This window comes from Melopsittacus undulatus, chromosome 7 (genome assembly GCF_012275295.1).
Source record: "Melopsittacus undulatus isolate bMelUnd1 chromosome 7, bMelUnd1.mat.Z, whole genome shotgun sequence".
Taxonomy (NCBI): Eukaryota; Metazoa; Chordata; class Aves; order Psittaciformes; family Psittaculidae; genus Melopsittacus; species Melopsittacus undulatus.
In genome coordinates, this window is record NC_047533.1 from 10074791 (window position 1) to 10096502 (window position 21712).

The 21712-nt window shown below is 39.6% G+C and overlaps 1 protein-coding gene across 1 annotated transcript in view; it reads left to right on the forward strand.

The window, feature by feature from the left end:
• DOK7 (docking protein 7) overlaps positions 1-10157 on the forward strand; it is a 64177-nt gene extending 54020 nt beyond the window's left edge. The window contains exons 9-12 of the mRNA XM_005148513.3: positions 3068-3133; positions 4182-4253; positions 7824-7976; positions 9663-10157. Of these exons, the coding sequence (XP_005148570.2) occupies positions 3068-3133; positions 4182-4253; positions 7824-7976; positions 9663-9799 (428 nt within the window). The 3' untranslated portion in view covers positions 9800-10157. The remainder of the gene's footprint in view (positions 1-3067; positions 3134-4181; positions 4254-7823; positions 7977-9662) is intronic.
• Positions 10158-21712: the final 11555 nt, after the last annotated feature.

Genomic DNA, 21712 nt, shown 5'->3' on the forward strand with positions numbered 1-21712 from the left:
AAGCAAGGTATCTACTTTGAAAAGAGGACATGGAAACGTTGCTTGGCTAAGCTGATCAAAGTACTTCATAATAAAGTTAGCTTTAATTCGACAATACTTTATTGCAGAATATAGTGGGTTTTTTTCTGTCCTGACTCCTTGTCAGCACATTTAGTAGCCCAGACCTGCAGAGTTTGTGACTACTGTGTGAAGTCAGAGGCTGAGCAGTAAGATCTAAAGGCAACGTAGCATTGTATGTGTCTAGGTGACCGTATTTGAAAATGTAAACTGTCTGGGATCAGTTCATAATATTCCAGGTTCCCTCTCATTTTTTTAGGTTTTTGGTGGCTCTTTCTTGTAGCATATGTGCTGTAAGCTGTGCTTATTTTTGATGTGTGGGCATAAAGAAATAACTAAGGAGTTAGAAAAATGTTTCAAATAGTGCTTGTCTTCATTGAGCTACATCAGACATTTGAGTCTAATCATATGTAGGAATGCAAAACATTCTGCAGCTTATTTTCACTTTGTCACATTTTGAATATCTTCTTCCTCTTACACATTGAGGAAAGAAGAACAGAAATAACTCTCTTGATGAGCTACTCAGTTTTAACAAAGACTTGAGCGAGTCAGCCACACAGAGCTGGATGGCAGGGGAAACTGAAAGAAATTACTCTTAACAATCCCTTGTAAGATGAAAAGAATGATGGAAAGGAGCATCTGTCTCTTGCTGGATACTTGATGTGTCCTAAAATCTATCTTGCTAACTTGCTTTTTCCATATCTGCAAGTTTTATCCTAGGATTCATAAATGAGAAGTGAACCAGTTTATATGGTAGCTGTAAAGATGAAAGAAGAAAGTATCTAGGTTGATCTCTGTTGGCATGTGTTTATACAATGCAAATCAAAGCTTAAAAAAATTCCATGAGAGATTTGACTATATAAATATTTTTTAGTTACCAGATTTGAAAATGAGGAAAATGCAACAGGTCAAATCCTGAATCATTAACACAGTTCTTTCAAATGAGCTCCAAATGGGAAAACTTCAGCTTGACCATAAATGGATTGGAATAACTTGCTGGTTTAAATCTCCTTTCCTGTCCTCTGTGCTTTACACAAATCCTCAAAATGTTGCTTAGATAGTCATATTTCCTCTGGAATGATTTGTGCTGGATTACATCAGGCTTTTGAGGAAGAAAAAACCCCACAAACCACCCCACACTAGTTCTGTGATGAAGCTGCAATTAGCATAAAGCTTCAGTCTTTCTTCAAGTAAGTTAAGGCTTTCAGTTGCATAAAGTGCATTCTCATATTCCTAATGATGCAGAGACAGGATGCTATGATGTAAGAAAAAGGAAAACCTGTCACAGTGAAAATATAAGTAAATCAGCCAGGCCAGGACTGTCCTATTTTTGCATTTATTTTTATCAGCTGTCAGTTTTTAGAGGTGAACTACTCACCATACTATGTGAAGGTTGGACATTCTGATCCCATGTGTTAAAATACAAAATCAGTTTCTCAGTATGATATGCTTGAAAAGTGTTTGTGTAGCCTTGGATTGCCCTATATATGCTTTTATTTTGTATATGCAAGCCCTACAAACCAAAGGTTTTAGTTCAGTTGTGTACTTTGAAATAGGTGTTTGTTATTTTTCTTTAATTCATTGTCCTTAGTGAAATATTCTGTGGGGTTTATTTAGGTTTACTTCATACAAGTTTAGGAATAGTTTCATAAGCTTTTAAATTATTAGATTTAGGGGGAAATAAGTATGAATGCATCCTTTATACACTGGAAAAAAGTCAGAAATCACCATTTTCTTTAGCTTCCTAGGCCATGCCGTTCTCTTGGTTATTTGAGATTTCTATTTCTCTTATAGAATTTCTTCACGTTGCATAAGAATTATGGCAATTTTTGGACACTATTTTAGAAACAATTTACAGAGAAGTGTTTCACGTGCTCAGAGACTATTCATCAGTTTAGGAGAGAGTGTTAATTTTATACCTGATCCCCCAACACTCAGCAGCATATGGCACAGCTGCCCTGTCACCAGTGGCATGGTTACTCATACTTACAGCCTCCTACCTTATTTCTGTTAAGTACCACTTACTTGCACAAGAAGTTCCCTCAAAATTGTTATTGTGAGGAAGTAAATGTCACTCACCTTGATTAAGGTGCTCACAATGACAACAGTAGAGAGAAGACATTCATGACTGGATAGGGGTATTGCTAACTGAACAGGTAGGTATAATGCTGATTACTTTCTGGTTAGATAAAGAAGGGATGTGCATATGTAGACAAACCACACTAGATGTGTACCACTCTATAGGCTTCTGAATAGCTAGTTCTTGTTTCCTCAGACTGTGTCTCCTACTATACCTGGGACAGCTTCCCGCAGATCTGAATAGGGCTGGGAAAAGGAAACTGACTGTGCCACCTCAAAGGAGACTGACATGCCCTCAGTAAAGCTTTAATGGCTGTAACACTTGGAATGGTATTTCACAAGAACCAGCTATGACCTAGAGTCAAATCCCATGGAAGCAAGATCCTTTGCCTACCCTGCACCCTGCCCCAGTTCATGCAGGTCTAAAACTGGACAGTGGACTGCTGAAGTGTGGTATAGTCCTTCCCATGAACGTTATCAGGTTTTGAATCCAGTGTGATGAGATTTTAGTGAATATTTTAAACACTGTGGCTGCTGAAGTTATGTTATGGTTTGGAAAGGCAAATCCTCACTCAGTTTACTTCTCAGTTGAAGATGACTACCTCTGTGAGTAAGGCAGTACTCACCAAAACCAGGGAAGCCAATATCCTGATGTTTTATAGGTACTATCCTGTCTTTCTAAAGAAAGAAAACAACATCAGATTATAATATCACAATCTCAGGATAAAGAATTTAGGGGAAAATATTGCTTAAGTGAATCATAGAACCACAGAATAGCTAGGGTTGGAAAGGAAGACCAATGACTTGTAATTCTTATTGAAAATTTTCTTGATGTTTCAGAAACACCTGCTAAAAATGATGATGTGCAGCAGTTACCTAATAATAGCATCAGGTATTTAGATATAATGTGAATATCTCTCTCTGAAAACAGGTGGTGCTTCTGTCATGGCAGCTTCTGGGTCTTTGAAAGTGCATAGAGGGCACAGCCTCCAAGCTGGTAAGTATGAGTGGTTATGAAGTATGTGTGTGCATGTAAATTTAAGCTAAATTAAACTTAAATTATTTTAAACTTCAGAAATTGTTAAAGGTAATGTGTGACTTGATTCCCTATTGTAAGACTTGCATATTTCTTTGGGTTTTTTTGCTTTGCAGGGTTTTTGTTAGAAAGGCATTGACAGATGGGATAAGTTTAGAAGAGGCAGTGACAGATGAGATAAGTGTCAGAGCATAGGCAGTAATCTTATTCACAGAAGTTGAATGCTGCCAGCTCTTCAACAAAGGACACCCACCAGAAAAATCTCACCTCAGGCCATGAGAAATCCTGTACCCTAGCAATGACATGGTGGGAAAAAACCACCACATTTAAAGATGCTTCTTGTGACAATGGAGAAAAACTCAACACCAGCAGATAAATTTATGAATGCTTATAATTCAAAATAAATCCAAATATGTTCATTCTGTGGATGTAGTATTTTTGCTTGCCTTGTTTGAACTTGGGTGGAGACTGAGATCTTGAGAGGACCATGGGCATCTATTTTCAGCTTAGTACTCTGGAAGGACTAATGTGCAGTCTGGCCTCTTGCAAAGTGCCGATTCGCACTTGGAAATCAAAGTAATCTTTGGAAGGGCTAGTTTAATCGTTTTCTACAGAGCTTTGTCAGAAATCAAGAAATTATCTATCATGCTGGAGGTGGAATTTTAACGAGAGTCTTCCAGATGCTCCTGAGATCACCCACTCACTTCTCCCTGATTCATGCATTCAAGACAGCTTTGCTCCCAGTTTGATGTACAGCAAAACACACTGTTGACTTCAGTGGCCTTCAGTGTGAATACGTGTATAAGTGACCTAATGTTTCTTTCCTTATGTTACACTCATTAGAAAATGCTGGCATCACCACTACAGAAAAGTCAACACTAGCCATTCTTCATACTTTCTAAGATTATTCAGATTAGAAGGTTACAAGTCAAAACTAGAAAATCATATGCTTGTTTACATCTTGCAAATTCCTAAGTCCAAAACTATTGACAGTGTTCCTGCATTCTAGGTCCTAAAGGTGGCTATGAGATGCTAACACTTCCTTCAGAACCTGGAACTCCTACTAGCCTTGAGGAACTGGGTGAGTACAAATCTTTGCAGCCAGTTGCATCAGGGGACACTGTTGCTTTTTCCTTTCCCTTTTTTGTTGTGATCTCTTCTAAACGTTTATTTTTGAAGTGTTGCCCTTTGAATATGTCAGCTTTACAGGCGTGCTCACACAGGCATACACACGCATACTAAACTTGGAGCTCTGCTATGGCATTGGCTTTCTTCTTGCATTATTTATTGCACATTTCTGAGGATGGTGTCTACATAGGGTAGAAAATATGAATAGCTAATAGTTGTTGAAAGAAAGGCTGAAACACCAGTTTCAAAATTAATTTACTTCTTTCCTCCCATATTATACTATCTTTTCCTTTCTTTTCCCTCTGATTTCAGTGCCATTGCATTTTCTTTTTTACTCTTCTCCTGTGACTTGTTTAACTATCTTTTTTTCTTCCTACCTTTTATCTCTTTCTGTTTAAGCAATCCTGATATTCTACCAGTTCTTTCAGAATGTTGTAAACATGCATTTGGTCTGTTTTTCTCTCAAATTCTTCATCTCTAATGATCTCAAATACTGGTCCTCTGATCCCTCTTGTAAACATCTTCTACCTGTGTCCACCCAGACGAGGCTGCTGAAAGCACTTTGTCTATGGAACTCGGCGTGACTTGATTTCTTAGTAGGAGCTTTTGACTGTCTTGTGCTTTTCAAATAAACCTTTATCTTCAAACAAATAGAAGCCATTTTTTTTTGTGTCTAATGACATTGGTGGATTTGTGTGTGTGTGTGTGTTGGTTTTTTTTAGTGAAGGAAAAAATGAAAATCCGAGTATTTCTATGTTCACAAAGAAAGCACATTTTCTATTAAGGCAGTACTGACTACACACAAAAGAAGACTTTTCCTTTCCTTCCATTCCAGCTTGCCCAACTTCTTAGTTTGTTGGTTTTAGTGGCTGGGGTTTCTTTTTCCTTTGCTTGCTTGTTTTCCTTTGAGGGATTTTTGTTCCGTGTGTTTCTTGTGCTTTTCTTGCACAAAGCTCTAACAATTAATATGTTACTCTCCATGTATGGTTTTTTAGTTCTTAGGAGCATCACTTGGCTTGTCTGCATCAGGTATGACATCCAGCTTCCTGAAACCTTTCAACTAGTTAGCTCTATAGAGAAGTTTGCTAGTTTTCACGCTAGCTAGCATTGAGGACACTTCACTTAACTCCTGCTGTATCACTTTAACAGCATATAGAAAGACTTCAAAAATTACCTTTTCTTCATGACTGTTCATGACTCTGTATCAGTCCTTAAGATTGTAATTTATCATAGAATCATAGAATAATTAGGGTTGGAAAGGACCTTAAGATCATCTCGTTCCAACCTCACTGCCATGGGCAGGGACACCTCACACTAAACCATATCACGCAAGGAATTTGCTTACAACTTTAACAGAGCACTGGAACAGGTTGCCCAGGGGGGTTGTGGAGTCTCCTTCGTTGGAGATATTCAAGGCCTGCCTGGACAAGTTCCTGTGTGTGATGTACTCTAGGTTACCCTGCTCTTGCAGGGGGGTTGGACTAGATGATCTTTTGAGGTCCCTTCCAACCCTTGGGATTCTGTTATTCTGTAATTGCTGGGGAGGGACTCTTCATTAGGGACTGTAGTGATAGCACAAGGGGTAACGGGTTAAAACTTAAACAGGGGAAGTTTAGATTGGATATAAGAAGTTCTTTACTGCAAGGGTGGTGAGACACTGGAATGGGTTGCTCAGAGAAGTTGTGAATACTCCATCCCTGGTGGTGTTCAAGGCCAGGTTGGACAGGGCCCTGGGTGATATGGTTTAGTGTGAGTTGTCTCTGCCCATGGCATGGGGGTTGGAACTGGATGACGTTAAAGTTCCTTTCCAACCCTAACTATTCTCTGATTCTAATTTAGGATGCAGGTTTTCAATGCTGTGGTTCTGCTGAATCCCTTTTGGCACAGTCAGGCCAAATTCCTTTGAAATACATTAGACAGAATAATTGAGAACTTGTTCTGAGAATTATGTTTGATGACAATACAGACATTTCTTCTGTGTTGTCTCCCCCCCCCCCTTTTTTTTTTCCCCCTTTTCATTCTGTTCTCAACATCTGGCTTTGAAACAACAACTCAAAGCCTGATTGTCAAATGATTGGTTACTTCATGGATGTTCCTATGTTTTCTTTATGAAAATCTGTCAGAAAATTTGCCAACTTTCTATGCTTTTAAAATTTTGTCTGCATAGTAGAATCCTTTGATTTAAAAAGCTTAAGTCTGGAGAGATTCTTTTATCCTGGAAACTGCTGTAGCCTCTGACAACTCTTCTTGTTGCCCAATCTTGTACAAGCTATCTATCTCTGCTATTCATAATACAGTCCAAGAAGAAGAAAAAATTCCCTTTAATAATTATTCACATCTGCTGTTGGTTGGATATCAGAAGGCATTCTTTCCTGTGCTGAAATTGATGCAATTTTTCCTCTACACTCTTCTGTCCCAAATTAATTTAACAGCAGAAAGTGTTTTCAGATTAATAACTTCCATTGAACTGGACAGGCACATGATTAAGAGCCTGCTGAGTAGGACAATGAGAATGTGACTCAAAGCCTTGTCCAAGCCCAGAAGGAATACAGGTTTGTATTTGGTCTCCTGTAGCCTGGGTAATTCCGGGAAGTCCCTTGGACTGAAAAACTGCATGTAAGTCCCTGATATCCAAAAAGGATTGAAAGCTGGAATGCTTGTTTGGTCAGTGAATGGAGCATTAACCTTCTATCTCCTCTCTTAGTTTCACATTTGTTGAGATTACAATAATTGAAAGAAGGGCTAGAAGAAGTCTTGAGAATTCATCCAGTGCACAAAAAAGTTGTGTTTAAGTCAGAATCACTTTATAGAGACCTGTTTCTTGTTTCATGTTTCCTGGTAGGTGTTAATTTCTATTTTGAAATTTCTAGAAATACTTCAGCCTCTGAGGGATTTCCTCTTGCATTCTTGTGACCCTTACTGCTAGAAAGATTTTTCCACTCAGATCTACCTTATTCCTGTAATTAAACTCTTTTATTACTTGGTGTGTCTCCGCAGGCATCATTCCTACCTTTTTTAGCTCAGTGCAGGGGATCTGTCCATGTTGTCTCCTCAAGCTTGCCTTCCCCTTCCTTGCAACAGTTCTTCAGTCCCTGTTTTCAGGGCACACTTTCCGAACTTCTGATTTTGGTTGCTCTCTTGCAGATGATACAATAGGTTACATTCTTTCCAGAAGAGATTGCTTCATATAAGGCTTTACTAACCTGAATTAGAGTTGAAAGCCCTGTGGAGTTGTGTACATGGCTCCTGTATAGTTTACTTTCTGTCATAACATAATGACAACAGTGGCTGTGGTCTGTGGTCTTCTGCGTAGATCCTGACTTGATCAGTCTCTCAGGATCTTTTTAGGTAGAAACCTTAGTCTTCTATGTGTCCTATTTATGACAGAAATGTACTGTTTGGCAAGCTGAGTTTTTGCTGCTGAATGATAGCTTTCAGAACATTTGATGGAACAGTGTGTTTTTATGAAATGGATCATTGGTCATTGCAAACAGTGGCTATAATAACATGTTACTTGTTTTAGAAGGGGCAGTAGGTTATTCAGCTGATGTCCCTACATCAGATCGACCCCACAGCGAGGCAGCCACCTATGTTAATATTCCTGTCAGCCCTACTTCCAAAAAACAGCTTCATTACATGGAACTGGAACTTCAAGAACACAGCACAAGCATAAGAGGTAAGGAAATCTATAATACTATATAAACAGCAAAGGATGCAGTAATGCAGAATATATAGGATATGAGGAATCTGAATTTCTCATCTACCCATAGGCTCTTGCTAACAGAGGAGTTGAATCCTGATATGATTCTGAGGCAGTTCTTGTAATTGCCAACTCTTGGAAAAGTTTTTTAAGCTGTGAGGTTCTATAAGACGATGTATCCCTCTGACAGATGCATTGTATATACACTCCTTCTGAAGCGAACATTTCTGTGTCTGTGCAGCTTGACAGACAGTAATTTGCTTCGTGTTCTCAAGTTTTTCATTGCACATATTAGAACTACACTTAATTTTTTTCCTGATTGGCTTCAGAAACAGGGCTGTGGGTGTAGGTGCACAGGGCTTGCTCCTGAAGATACTGCCTCTGGAGCCATGCAGCAAATGCTTAACAAAAGAACACAGTGTTCTTCTATCTGCTCTCCATGAGGATGTGTGAAAGTGCTACAGAGAAGCAGCCAGCTATTAGTCTGTGTCTAGGTATTTTACTTCTAATGCTTAACTTGGACAATTAGCACATAGACAGGCAATATAGCTACCATGTGCTGTCACTTAGAGATGCATGGCTCCTTCCAGAAGGCTTGTCTGGTTTCATCAAAGTTCATTCTTTGTTGGGGTGATGATCAGAGGCAAGCCAGGGTCAGTAGCTGGTAAATTGAAGACATCTAGCTGGTGAGCTATAAAAGCATTATATAGTAAGCAACAGCATGCATCTGAATTCATTGGCTGTTTTCCCCCAAAATTAAATCCCCTTGAGGTACAAGGGGACTTTCTCATCTTCCCACATTACCCACCAAGTATATCCAGGTCCCTGAGCAAAAGCAATCCCACAAATGGGCCTTTACTTGAAGCAGGAATAACCCAGACTGTCTTTCCCAGCAAATTCCTTATGTGCACCACAGGAACTTTATCCCCCCCTACAGTATGTAAAAGGATCTGACATTTACTTGCTCACCTTTTATATTGAAGAGTTTCTATGCATAGTTTTTAGCTATTGAGATGTTAATTGTTATACTTTTAATTTTAGCAATTTTATTAGCTTTTAAATGCAGCACTTTTCCCATATCTTTTGTGTTTATATGGTTTTAGTTAAGTAATTCTAAGCTTTTCCCAAAATTCAGTGTACCTCTCTGTACAACATCCTGTTGAGTTATAAAAATTATGTTTTATCTTCAAAGACAGAGAACCAAGGCATTAAGAATGAAGAGGCAAAATCCATAAATTGACATAAACTTTCCTAAATGACAACTACTCTCCTAAGCTCAACTTGTATCACTTCAAAGGTGCCTTTAATGACCACAGATACTTTATATTTTCATACTAAAGTTTTTCCAGCCTCTGGAGTTGTGTGTCTGTGCCTATGTAGAATTGTTTTACTCCTGAACAGACTAAGCAGCTTTTATTTCCCTTATTGCCAGTTATTGAACTAAACTGTCATTCTGTCTGAAGTGGAAGATAGTTGATCTTAGACACTCACATGCCTAATCCAGACAAAGAAGAATCATTGCCAACTGCCCTACCAAAAGTGTTTTCTAATACTAGGAGTTCATTTATGGACTGCTATCTGGCTGGTGAAGGCTCTGGGTCAGTTCTACCCAGGAATATGTGAGGGGTATCATGTTTTACAGGTTTTCATTTGGTATTTCAGGGAGTGGATCATCCCGATACGCACAGATTGACATTGCAGCCACCGAGACAGCCCACAAGGTGGGAACACAGCATGCTCAGTGCCGGGAGGAACGCTTGCAGGAACTAGAGCAGAAGAAGAAAGGGGCTCAGCAGTGACTGTCCAGGAAAGGACTTTTTGCTCACCCTAAACTGGTACTAATTTATCTTCCAAAAGATTCACATTTATTGTAAAAAATACTTGTACAAAATGCTGCCATTGCTTATCACATTTATACCAGATTCATTCCAATCTCTTGGTTCCTAATTGGAAAGCTGGTAGCATGAAGCAGGTGTGTGCTCTTTCTTTTTGTTTTAATTTGGTTGCAAAGTCCAGATTTTTTCTTTTTTTTTTTCATATGCAGTGACAGATGTAAATTACCTTTTTCTATAATTCTGAAGTCCTGGAGAATCTGGAACCAATTCCAGTGTTCATTAAATGGTGGCATTTTCTTTAAAAGTAAAGGACTTGAATGTGTGCAGATAAGGGAATGTGAGTGTGTGTGTGGTAAGTGTACACATATGTTTTCATGTATGCATATGTATGTATGTAAGCACACATTACTGATAAAATATATGTATATATTTGAGTGTATAAAATATGTAAAACCTCTATTAATATATTAATGGACTCTTACAAAAGCAAGACAACTCAGTGCCTGATTTTTTGCAGGCACAGTTTTGTTCAATTTATATGCTATTTATGGACATGCTTAACTTTACCTATTGGTAATTCAGTTTTATACCTCACCAAGAGTTCTGAGCATTGACTAAAGTTGCTCACATTTAAAAGCTGCTGTGACAGGGATGCATATGTGTATGCATACAGACAAGAGCACACACAAACAAGTTATTTAATTTAATTATGTTTATAAACCAAAGAAATATGAAGGGATATTTTGTGTGCTTCTGTTCTTAAAATACTGTGTCAAAACATAGGCTTTGACTTCATAGTTGCTGAGTATCTACAATTCTAGGCAATTTTCCTGGAGCTGAAGGTGTGTATTGCTTTGAAAATCAGGTCTCATGTTTCTCACACAGACAATCTCAAAATGAAGGTATTAATTTGGAAAACAGAGTTCTTTATTTGTATCTCTAAACCTATCCCAATGTAAGCCATCATCAAAAGCAAATAATCCACCTTGAATGTAAAACTTCCACTGAATCATTCTCTGCTGTCCCTAAATAACATAAAATCAGTTCTGTGCAAGAGGACGGTGTCTTCAGAGATGCTACAGAACTGAGGCACAGCAGGATGTTATGTTGTAATATAGATTTATCCACAACTCTGTGACATCTTGCTTTTGTACAGTGAAATTATACGATTAAAAACTTGGCTTAGTTTCTTGTGTTGCATTGTCTCTGTAGTTCTTGTGTTCTACTTATTTGTCCTGATACAAGATGTTATTTAAATAAAATGCTATGGCAGAGACATTAGACTAACAAGGCAGTGTACTTATGAAGAAAGCAAAATTTTGGCCTGCAATAACATATCAGCTTTGGCTTCCAGAAGTTATGAGGTATCTTGGGTATTATGATTTGTTGACTGTGTCCTCTTAAGATACAATACCACAGCCCAAGTTTGGTTTTGAGATATATGTTATAATTTGACAAGTTTTGTGCCAGTGAGGGTTTCGCTAAATGATTTAGAATGAGAGTGAGGCAGAATTCAACCTAGAAATTTATTTGAATGTAGCCTCAATAGCAATGTAAAATACCAGAAATCTCTCAAAGAAATAAAATGTGTTCCAGAGCTGACAATTGCCATTTTCATCTGTCCTGTGCTAAGATGTACTTTTCTGTTTATCAGCCTACTATATTTCTGAAGGGAAAATAAATACTTCTTATGAGGTTCCCACTTTAAAAGAGTTTTCTGATTTGGCAAATGGACAGTGGTGATCTGCTTTGTAAACACATATTCAGTGCAACTAGAATGCCATGGACTCATAGCTCTTTGGGACCAGGTTTGTCAAACTGAACTGTTATGCAATTAAGGATCCTCCACAAGAGGACTTGCAGGGTTAAATCTCTTGCTTTGTGCCTATTTAATATTTAAAATGAACACAGCTTGCCTGATGCACTGAAATGCATTTTCCATTGTGATACATATGCTACATATAATACTTGCAGTTACATGAAGCTGCAATATTTCTATTGTAATAACATCTATTTACCAGCAAAACCCAGGTTCTCTACAAAGGCTGTCTTCCTGTATGTTTCTCAAAGCTACACTGAATCACGGACTTGCAGCACAGGTAAAGATTTGACACAACAGTAAAAGTCTTCAGATTGCTGCTCACCTTACACGAGAAGCCCCAGCTTTAAAAATATGTTTTTTCCAGGTTGAACTGGTGTCCTGGTTTGAGCAGTAGCAGTCATTTTTCTTCTTCTTGGTAGCTGGTGCAGTGCTGTGTTTTGACTTCTGGCTGAGAACGGTTGCTGATAGCAAGTATGTTTTGAATTACTGCTCAAATGTTTGGTTTGTCCAAGGCCTTTTCTGAGCTCATGCTCTGCCAGGGAGGAGGGGAGGCTGGGAGGAAGCAGAGACAGGACACCTGACCCAGGCTAGCCAAAGAGGTATTCCATACCATAGCACGTCATACCCAGGATGTAACCGGCAGAGAACCCGGAAGGGCTGGAGCTCTGGGGGGATGGAGAAGGTATCAGTCAATGCTCGGTTGGGCAGGGTGGGGTGAGTTATGGGTCGGTGGCTGGTGAGGTGTTGTATTCTCTTCACTTGTTATTGGCTTTATCATTATTATTTGTAGTAGTAGTAGCAGTAGTGATTTATGTTATGCCATAGCCATTAAACTGTGCTTATCTCAACCCGTGGGGGCTACATACTTTGGATTCTCCTTCCTAACTCTCTGGGAGTCAGGGGAGCAAGGGGGGGAGTGAGTGAATGAACTGTGTGGATTTGGTTTAAACCACGACAACTGGGCTGTGAATCTGCGCATGCACACAGTTCTCTGTGCACATGCATTTCTGTATGTCATAGTAGCTTCAGCTGGGATCAGCTACATGGATAATGTAGCTATAATTATATAATAATGTAGCTATAAATTGGTATTTATAGCCTGTTTAATGTCAGCATGATTATCATAATGTCAACATAATTGTTTTGCCTTTATTACTTCACTTGAATAGAACAAATATGTGAAATTACTTTCACTTACTTTTCAAATTCACTTCATATTCTCATGCACTAAATTGTATTCAGGAGGCTGAAGCAGAGGGACCAAACCCTGTTGTTGCACCTTCTAAATGCACTGATTGTTGGTTTTGTAGTACCTTAGAGGCCTCCCCATCAAATTATAGGCCTGGTATTTCTGTTGAAGAAACCAAAGTTTTCTCATTTGAACAACAGGAGCTCACAGCAAAACTTTCCTAAACAAACAAAATAATGTGTCTCCAGCTTCCAGCAGCGACCCTGGGAAAATGGAATTCAAACCATAACCTTATAAGCAGGCTTGTGCTAACTGTGTAGCTTCCATGGGTTAACTCTAGTACTGCTGTTAGTTTACAGATAGTTACAGGTTTATCCCCAAGTCTGGCATAAAACTTGCACATAAATGGTCTAAAATAAAGTTTGTGATTGCTACAGGATGATTCCAGATTCAGAGATCTGAACTTCCCCCCAGAAAAGAAAGATCTCTCCCACTTTTGGAGCTAAACGTATCTTGTAACTTCTGCTGGCAAAAAAAGAGGCTTTGCCATCTAAAGATAGCATTCTACTCGTCAGATCTCCTTTTGCCCTTGAGGAACTAATTACCAGAAGAACAAAACAATGTGATGTGCCTGATACTTCTGTAAGATGTTCTTGAAGTACTTTAACATGGCAGAATTGCCAGTTTGGGGTTGGTGCTCTCAAGGTTAAGAAAGCACACTGTTAGCAAGTGCATAAACACTACAATGTTGTCTACATCCTCTTTCTTTCTGATAGTCCTACTCAGTAGGTTACTGCCAAAAGTTACTGCTACTTCAGTGGGTTTTATGGTGTTGCTCATAAGCTCTTATGAGACATTTTTATATGCAAGTGTTTGGGTGATGGAATTTCTCCAAGTTAACATGTGCTGCAGGATGGAGGGCTGGAGTTTGGAGGCATTTAATTGCCCAAAAATACAAATAGTTGTCTGGGTTTTAATAGCACTCTGGCGTGTAATGGTGGAAAATTCCAGTAGGTGTCTTTAGGTATCTGAATGTATGCGAAAATCTGTCCCAGGAGCTGTTTTTAGCAAATGACTTGGAAATATTCCTCATTTTCCTCTGTGCTGTAAAAAAAAAGGGGGATGTTAATTAGTGTAGCTTGGAAAACTATATTCGAATTTGAATTATGAGTGATTACATTTTTGATGAGGTGCTGAAACATGCAGTCTTTGGTAAGTACCTTTTGTAGTCTGTCTGGGATTACACACATACTGTTGCTAAAACAACCACAGGAATAAGACACAATGAGTTACTAGTCACCCATTTCTGTTAAAATCATGCATTTTTTGTCAGATGAAATTGCTGTTATGTTTTTATGTCACCTTTTATCTGGGAAAAACCTCGGCTCTCATTCAGCCAATCATGTAAACGTTATTTTGCAATCTAGATTGAAAGGAAATCTTAATTTATCATCATACATCAATAAGGACAAACAAACGGGGGAGTAGGGATGGATGAATTAGAAGTTAATAAAATTTGTGAGGGGTAGCGCTGCAAATGTGTCTTTCAGTGTAGCTATATTCAGTGCTGGTGAGACTTCACCTCGAGTACTGCGTGCAGCTCTGGGCACTGTAGCTGTATAAGGATGTGGAGGTCCCTGAACATGTCCAGAGGAGAGATGGAAGATATGTTCTGTGATTAGCAGCTGAGGGCCTGGGTTTGTCTGGTTTTGTCTGGTTAGAGAGAAGAAGGCTGCTCTCTACAGCTTACTGAGGAGGGGAGGTGGAGAGAGAGGTGCTGATCTCTTTTCCCTCTGATCCAGACTCAGGATGCCTGGGAATGACTCAAAGCTGTGTCAGGGAAGCTTAGACACGACTTTTGGAAGCATTTCTTTACCAAGAGGGTGTCAAACCCTGGAGGAGGCTTCTAAGAGAGGTGGTCAGTGCCCCAAGCCTGTCAGAGTTTAAGAGGCATTTGAACAATGCCCTTAACAACGTGCAGTAGCTTTTGGTCAGCCCTGTCATGGTCAGGCAGTTGGCCCAGATAATTGTTATAGTGCCCTTTCAACTGAAAATACTCTATTCTACGCTATTCTAAAGATTACAGGCTTCAGGGTAGCCTCAGGACAACGATGCTCAGTTGGTGACAGATTAGAAACAACTCTCTTAAGGACTTTTCTTTGAAATGCTGGAATGTAAGAGAGAGAAAAATACAGGTAGTTAATGTCCTAGATTTTGATACAGTAAAGAGCTTTATGAGACACTGGACAGGTTTAGGGAAGTGCAGTTGCCAAGTAAACTTTGAGCTTAGTGAAAACTTCAGGGTGAATGAAAGTTAACTTTAAAACTTGCTTTCAAGCATCTGTCTGTATCAGAGCATCTAGAAATAATTCAAATTTATTATCCCACTGTGTACACAGAGGCGTATGTAACATCACTGTTTCACTGAAATAATAAGTGTCAACTTATCTGAGGAATGTGCAGTGGGGGGGTGGGATCAGAAAGCAGATTTAGCATGACAGTAATTTGTCTCTACATTACATTATACTGTTGTGAAATCCCTAAAAATAAATAATTAAAAAAAGCCCCAGCATCTGCTATTGTATAAGTTAAATTTTACTCATTTGTGGGCTGAGCTGGGAATTTATGGATAGGTCCTATACAGAAAATAGAGCAGATTGCATGCTAGGGAAGGAACCTGGCCTTCAATTACCAAAGTTTTATTATGTAATTATAATATATACATCATTTATTATACATATTATGCTCAGATTCGTCACATATCCATGTCTCTGCTACACTTGGAAGATGCACACCATGGCCTGCCTTTGGTCACTGTAACAGTTTGTCCTGTTACTACTAACAGTCAGCAGTACTGGACATATTGGGAAGCACAAGAAAAATTCGTATTGGGAATTTGATGGAGAAGTAGGTAGGTGTCAGTAGAGAGCTGGAAAGCAACAGTTGTCCTCTGCTGTTGTACTGACAGAAGAGTGGCAGGGTGGCAGAAGAGTGTATGAGTCTGTAAGATGTAGTTTGGGCCAGAGCTGGAGGCTTCCCGGCTGATGTGTTGCTTCTTGTACAAAGTGTGGTTGTAACAAGGAAATGCAGTTTCCTGGAACAGGCTGAGGTTGCAGTTGTGTCCTTGGTTACAAATCTGTGCTGGCACTGTCTCTACCAGGAATGGGGTTAAAAAATGCGGGATGGTTAAACAGCAGTTAGTACTTAAGATTGAATGAAGGATGATAGGAGCTGGGCCCTGCTATGAAACAGAGCACCCTAACTTGGCATGAAGATGTACCCAATTCTGTGTTCAGCTATGTAGTCTTAGATACAATAGCTGGGAGATTTGCTACAGATGAATCAGGTCTACTGAAAGCCAGGAACTGATCTTAGGTGATTTTTTTCCATCTCTTGCTTCTTACACTGAATGCATGACACTGATGGCCATAACTGACAGCTGTGAAAATGCATTTCCTGTACTGACTGGACTTCAAGTCCCAGGTGGGCTGTGTTGGACCTTAGCTGACCCTACTCTTTTCTAGTGTCAAGCCCTCCTTTCTAGTGCCAAGCCTTCCTTTACGCTTACAACACTGAACATGTTTAGACCCTCTCAGTGCTGTCCATCTGCTCAAGGAACTGTCAAGGTGCAAGTCAGAGCCTGCAGTTGGCTACATCTTTAGTTTGGACTGTGCCAGGACCACTGCTTGCTGATACAGCACAGACTTCTGACTGTCCTATTTGGTTACAGTGGTTGCTTTTTTCCTTTGAAAAATTCTGGCATGGCTGTTTATATAGATGGTAATCAAATGAGAAGGAAAACAATTCCTAAGAACGCCTCTGGAAAATCATGTTCTTATCCCGAATCAATAACAAATAATTAGTGAAAACTTTGTTTTGCAGTTCTGCAGAGCTCATTCCTCTGCACAGGAATGTGGGTCAGGTTGCACAAGGCTTGCAACAGCCATCAGGTTACCCTGCTCTTGCAGGGGGGTTGGACTAGATGATCTTTTGAGGTCCCTTCCAAACCTTGGGATTCTGTGATTCTGTGATCAGTGGTAAGGGTTTAGCAGCACCAGCAAACTGATGCCAATGCAAGCGTTGTCTCAGACATGTGTATCCCACACAGATCATGGTTATTAGCTGCTTGAAGATGGGCTTGGAGACAGGTAGGTCTAGTGTTACTTGTGTGGAAAGTGTCCAGACTGTTGGAATGTGGGTTTTGTGTAAGAATCTGTGTCAGTTTGATGCACATTAGGAAGAAGATGTAACCTGAAATATTTCATAGAAAAATGGAGAGAACGTTACTCCATTTCCCAGCTGTGGTCTGCTGTTGAACTGAAACATACAGTAACCCCTGATTCCTAAGCTCTTGCCATGAAAGGCTCTCCTTTTGGAGATGTCACTTTTTGCACACAGTTCTTCCCACCCCTCTTTTGTTTTCTTAAACTTTAAAATGACGCAAATACTACATCATCAGTGTAGTACTACATCATCATACCACAGGCACTGGTAAGTTTGAATGAGGACTCTTTACACTGTGACTGGGCACATTTGAAACTGTAAATGAAAGTCCTAGAACTTGAATCAGAGTTGAGGACAGAATGGATTCTTTCCCCATTGAAAGACCATCTAGTTAATGATTCTGGTTCAGCTCTCTTTTTGAACTGGAAACTGAGATTTGAATTTTGAAGTTAGGCTCCCAGATCCAATGACAAGCATTGCAAATTGCTGGGATTCACACACAAGTTTCCAGTTCTCTGTTTCTTCCTAAAATAATATAACTCACTTTCCTTTCGAAAGTGAGTTCCCTGGAAAATTATAACTGCAGAACATTAGATAGCATTTAGTAGGAGGCTTATTTCAAAGTTGTTTGGCACTCACTTTGCCCTATAGAAATCACCAGGTTTAAGATACAGTAAAACAGTTATTGACAGGTGACCTTTGGGACTGAAAACAACTAGTTTTGTTAAAATGGATATGTAAACACATCAGTGAAGGAACAAATGTTATATTGATGTATCCATTGTTTTTATGTTCACATGCTAAGCATTAATACCTGCTTGTTGTTTTCTTTTTGATTTGGGAGATTGCTCTTTTGCTGAGTGGTGGGATAACACGCATGAAGGTTTGGACACGAAAGTGCCGTAAGGACTATTGATAAAAGCATTTGGGTGACAATTGCTGCTGTACCAGGTATGATTCAACTTGAAATATTTACTTAGGATGTAAGTTTATAGATTTATTTTGGCTGAACTGGACAGATTTTATGAAGACTTCCATTTTATGACTGTGGATACCAGTACAAGAAATCGTAATGTCTTTTTTTCCTGCTGATTAACAACATACTTCCCAATAGGTGTCATGTGAATTGTCTGAAATGCATGCTAGCTGTGCGTTGTATTCGGGAATGTTGATTCTGGTGTTTAGAAGCTGTCTGTTAGATAACATAATGTATACGGAAAACGTGGTCTTTATCTTGCACAGCTCCCCGTTCTCTGTCACAAAAATAGGTCTGTTTTGAAAGCAACAGTCTATTCTATTTATTGACATTTATTTACTGACTTTTATTTCATGACTTTTGTTATTTTTTAGTCTCATTAAATGATATGGGAAGAAAAATATATTTAAAAAATTATTTTAGAACTGCCTGTGTACTACTTACAGCTAGATTTTTGTATGTGTAATGGCACATTTTTAAACAAACCAACCAACCCCAAATCTCAATACCTCTCTGAAGCAGTGCCAGATGTTGACAGGGAAGGTCTGGGGATTGTGACCCAAGCATGTGAACTGTGTGTCACCTCTGCCTGGGTTAGTCCTGAGCTGAACACTGTACTCGGGTGTTTGACCCGTGTCCCTGGGGTCCTATGTTATTTCACAGTGTAACTGACCGCACTAATTCATCAAATACTGAACTGAAATCTGGTGAGTTAGGATCCTGCCAGTGCCCTTTGGGGTCAGTGGAGCAAGATGCCTGCAGAAGCAGAGCTGCTGACCCTGCATGCTGGGATCTATGTAGCATACACACAGGTATGCTTCATGTTCTTGTGCTGGGAGACTGGGAGCTCTCATTCAGGGCTTGAAGGCCTTCCGAATGCTCAGCTAAGATCAGGCTTTGAGACAGGCTCATCCTAGAAGCTTCTTTTCTGGACCATCTGTGCAGAGGCCCCATTACTCTGGCTAGGTGGAGGCTGAAGCACACAGCAAGCAGGAGAGCCCTGCCATGAATCCTGCTTCCATTAGCACCAAGTCATACCAGCAGGGCCCAGGTCACTACTGCAAGGTGGGGCTGAAAAGTCAGATGGCACCTCAGCATACAAAACATAAATGGTGTCTACTTGATGAATTTAAATACTCTGCCTATTACCTGATCTGTTGAGCATCAGAATCTCTTGGGAGGGGAGAGGGGAAATCATTGCAGCAAAACATCTACTGTAGTGGCTGTTCCTTACTTGACTTGGTAGAATGATGTGATCTTAGCTCCTCCACCAGCAAGTAGGACATAGTGTTATTTTTGTTGTATTTAATGCCTTGTGTATTTATTTCCCTCCCATTTCCACCCCCAACCTGTTTAATAAATAGAATTTGCTCTATGTGAAATCACTGACATGTTTATTTAAATTGAAGTTCTTTTTCAGGGCAGAATTTGACAGCCCTTATAAAACATGACATAAAATAGCCTGATCTTTCCTTTTTTTCCCCCCTAAGAAATGCAGCTCTCTCCTCTTCCTTCTGCTCCCGATTTTATATTTCAAATTGTTTCTCAGAGTGGTCTGAAAAACTTGGTAATCTGAATACTTACACAAGGATCAGATAACATGCCTATTAAGGAAGAGGTGAAGGTTCAACCCATTTAAAAGCTGTTAGCTCTTCCCTATTCAGCTGTCTCTTCCATGCAGTCTCATCTACGAATTTTGTTACTTTTCACTAGATACAGAGCTGTGGGCATATTTCATTTATACCTTTTATCTTGATTTTTTATTGCTATTTACACAAACACAAGATCAGTGACTCAAGGTATTTTTTAATCTTCAGTGTCTACAAAGCTACTTGCTCTTATAATTTTGGCCATATAATCTGAGACTTAAATATGCAATTAACTGACCTGTACATATATTGATGTGTGAGGTGCCGACTACAGGAACAAGAGTGAAATCAAGAGTTTACAACTCACTAGCCTGTGCATTATACCCTGACTTCAAGAAGTAGGGAAAGCCCTAAAAAGCTTTTGGAATGGGTATGGAGACTATTCCTAATGTCTTCTCTATGCTGTTGCAGACTACCTAACTCAGTTACAGACTACTTCAGGGGAAAGCTGGATTGAGGGGCAGCAAACACTGTTGTTTAGTATTTTCTCCTCTAGGTTTGTGTGAACAATCTTGTTAATGATTCATTAGCAGCTGTGTTAAATAACTACAGTGCTGGCCCCCAGCCTCCAGCCTTTGCCAGTGATGATCTGTGACTCATGCCGAATTTTAAATTACTGTAACTATTTTGTCAGCCTCTTGTACTTTGAAGCGCTTGCCAAGCATTATCTCTGCTGAAGCCTACCTAGCCTTTGAACCTAACTACTGTCAGGCCATGGGGGTAGACACAGTACAGCCACCATCTCTGTTGACAGCCTGTGTGGAAGCTGCTCTGCACTTGGAGACAACCATCATCTCTGCTAATCTGACCTTGGTTATGTCTTTTCACGAATCCCACAGCATGTGCTATTCCAAAATTCTCCAAAACCTCTTCAGTAAGCATATTTATTTCAGTTACACACTGAAGACAAAACCCAGCTTTCTGCTATGCCCCTGAGCAGAGCATACTCTGCCCACCTCTATTGGAGGCTGAGATACATTGCTTTCTCTTGCAACAGATTTCTCCCAGCAGCAGTATTTGAACATTCTCAGGAAAAGCTTTTCCGTTCTTGTATAAGCCATCCAGGATTGCTGAGCAGCAGCTGCTGATGCTTTGCTTAGTTCCTTTCCTCTGTCCCTGCCCATGGCAGGGGGGTTGGAACTAGATGATCTTAAGGTCGTTTCCAACCCTAACTATTCTATGATTCTATGATTTAGTGCATGTGTTCAATGTGTTCAAACTCTTCACTCAGGAGCCAGTAATGCAGGCCTCTCCACATCCAAGCTACAGCCACCAAACTAACATGTGGTACATGGACTTATTTCCTACTCTACCAAAGGATGTAGAGACTTCTGCACCTTCCACAGAGAATACAGAATGCATTTCTGTTCTGCATTCACCACCAAAAATGAAAAAAAAATTGATATAGATAAACCTGTAAGACTATGTAGCTATTGATGTGCTATAGAAGGCTGAAGAGCACTGACACAATCGTCTGGGGAAGAAATGGTGTGTAGCATCTAAGAAAAAAAAACAAACCAGTTTTCTCATAAATGGCTTTTAGCTATTGCTGGGTTTGCTTTTTTTAGCTTATCAACCAAAGGGAACATGCCCCATAAACTGCATGAACTGAACCATCTCTAAGGTGACTCCTAATATTAACAGTAGCCTGCGTTTCCCTCAATGGATAATGATTCTCTGGAATATAAATAACTGTTAGCTTACATTAAAATTAAAAAGAAAAAAAAAGAAAAGAAAGAAAAGCTGATCAAAGTTATGAGTCAGAATCTCAAGGTAAGACTGCTACCACAGTTTGTTTTGGTTCAGATTACTTGCATGTTATGAAATAGTTTTTATGTATAGAACTATGCAACTTTTAACAGACCATGGACCCAGGTACTGCATAATATACAGTGCGGCTGATTTTGACTGACTGTAACTCTTCACTATTTCTTATGGAATAGGCATGGCAAGTGAGGCTCAAGAACAGCCTCCTCATGCAGCACACTACAGCACTGTAGTCTGTGAGCAATGGCTC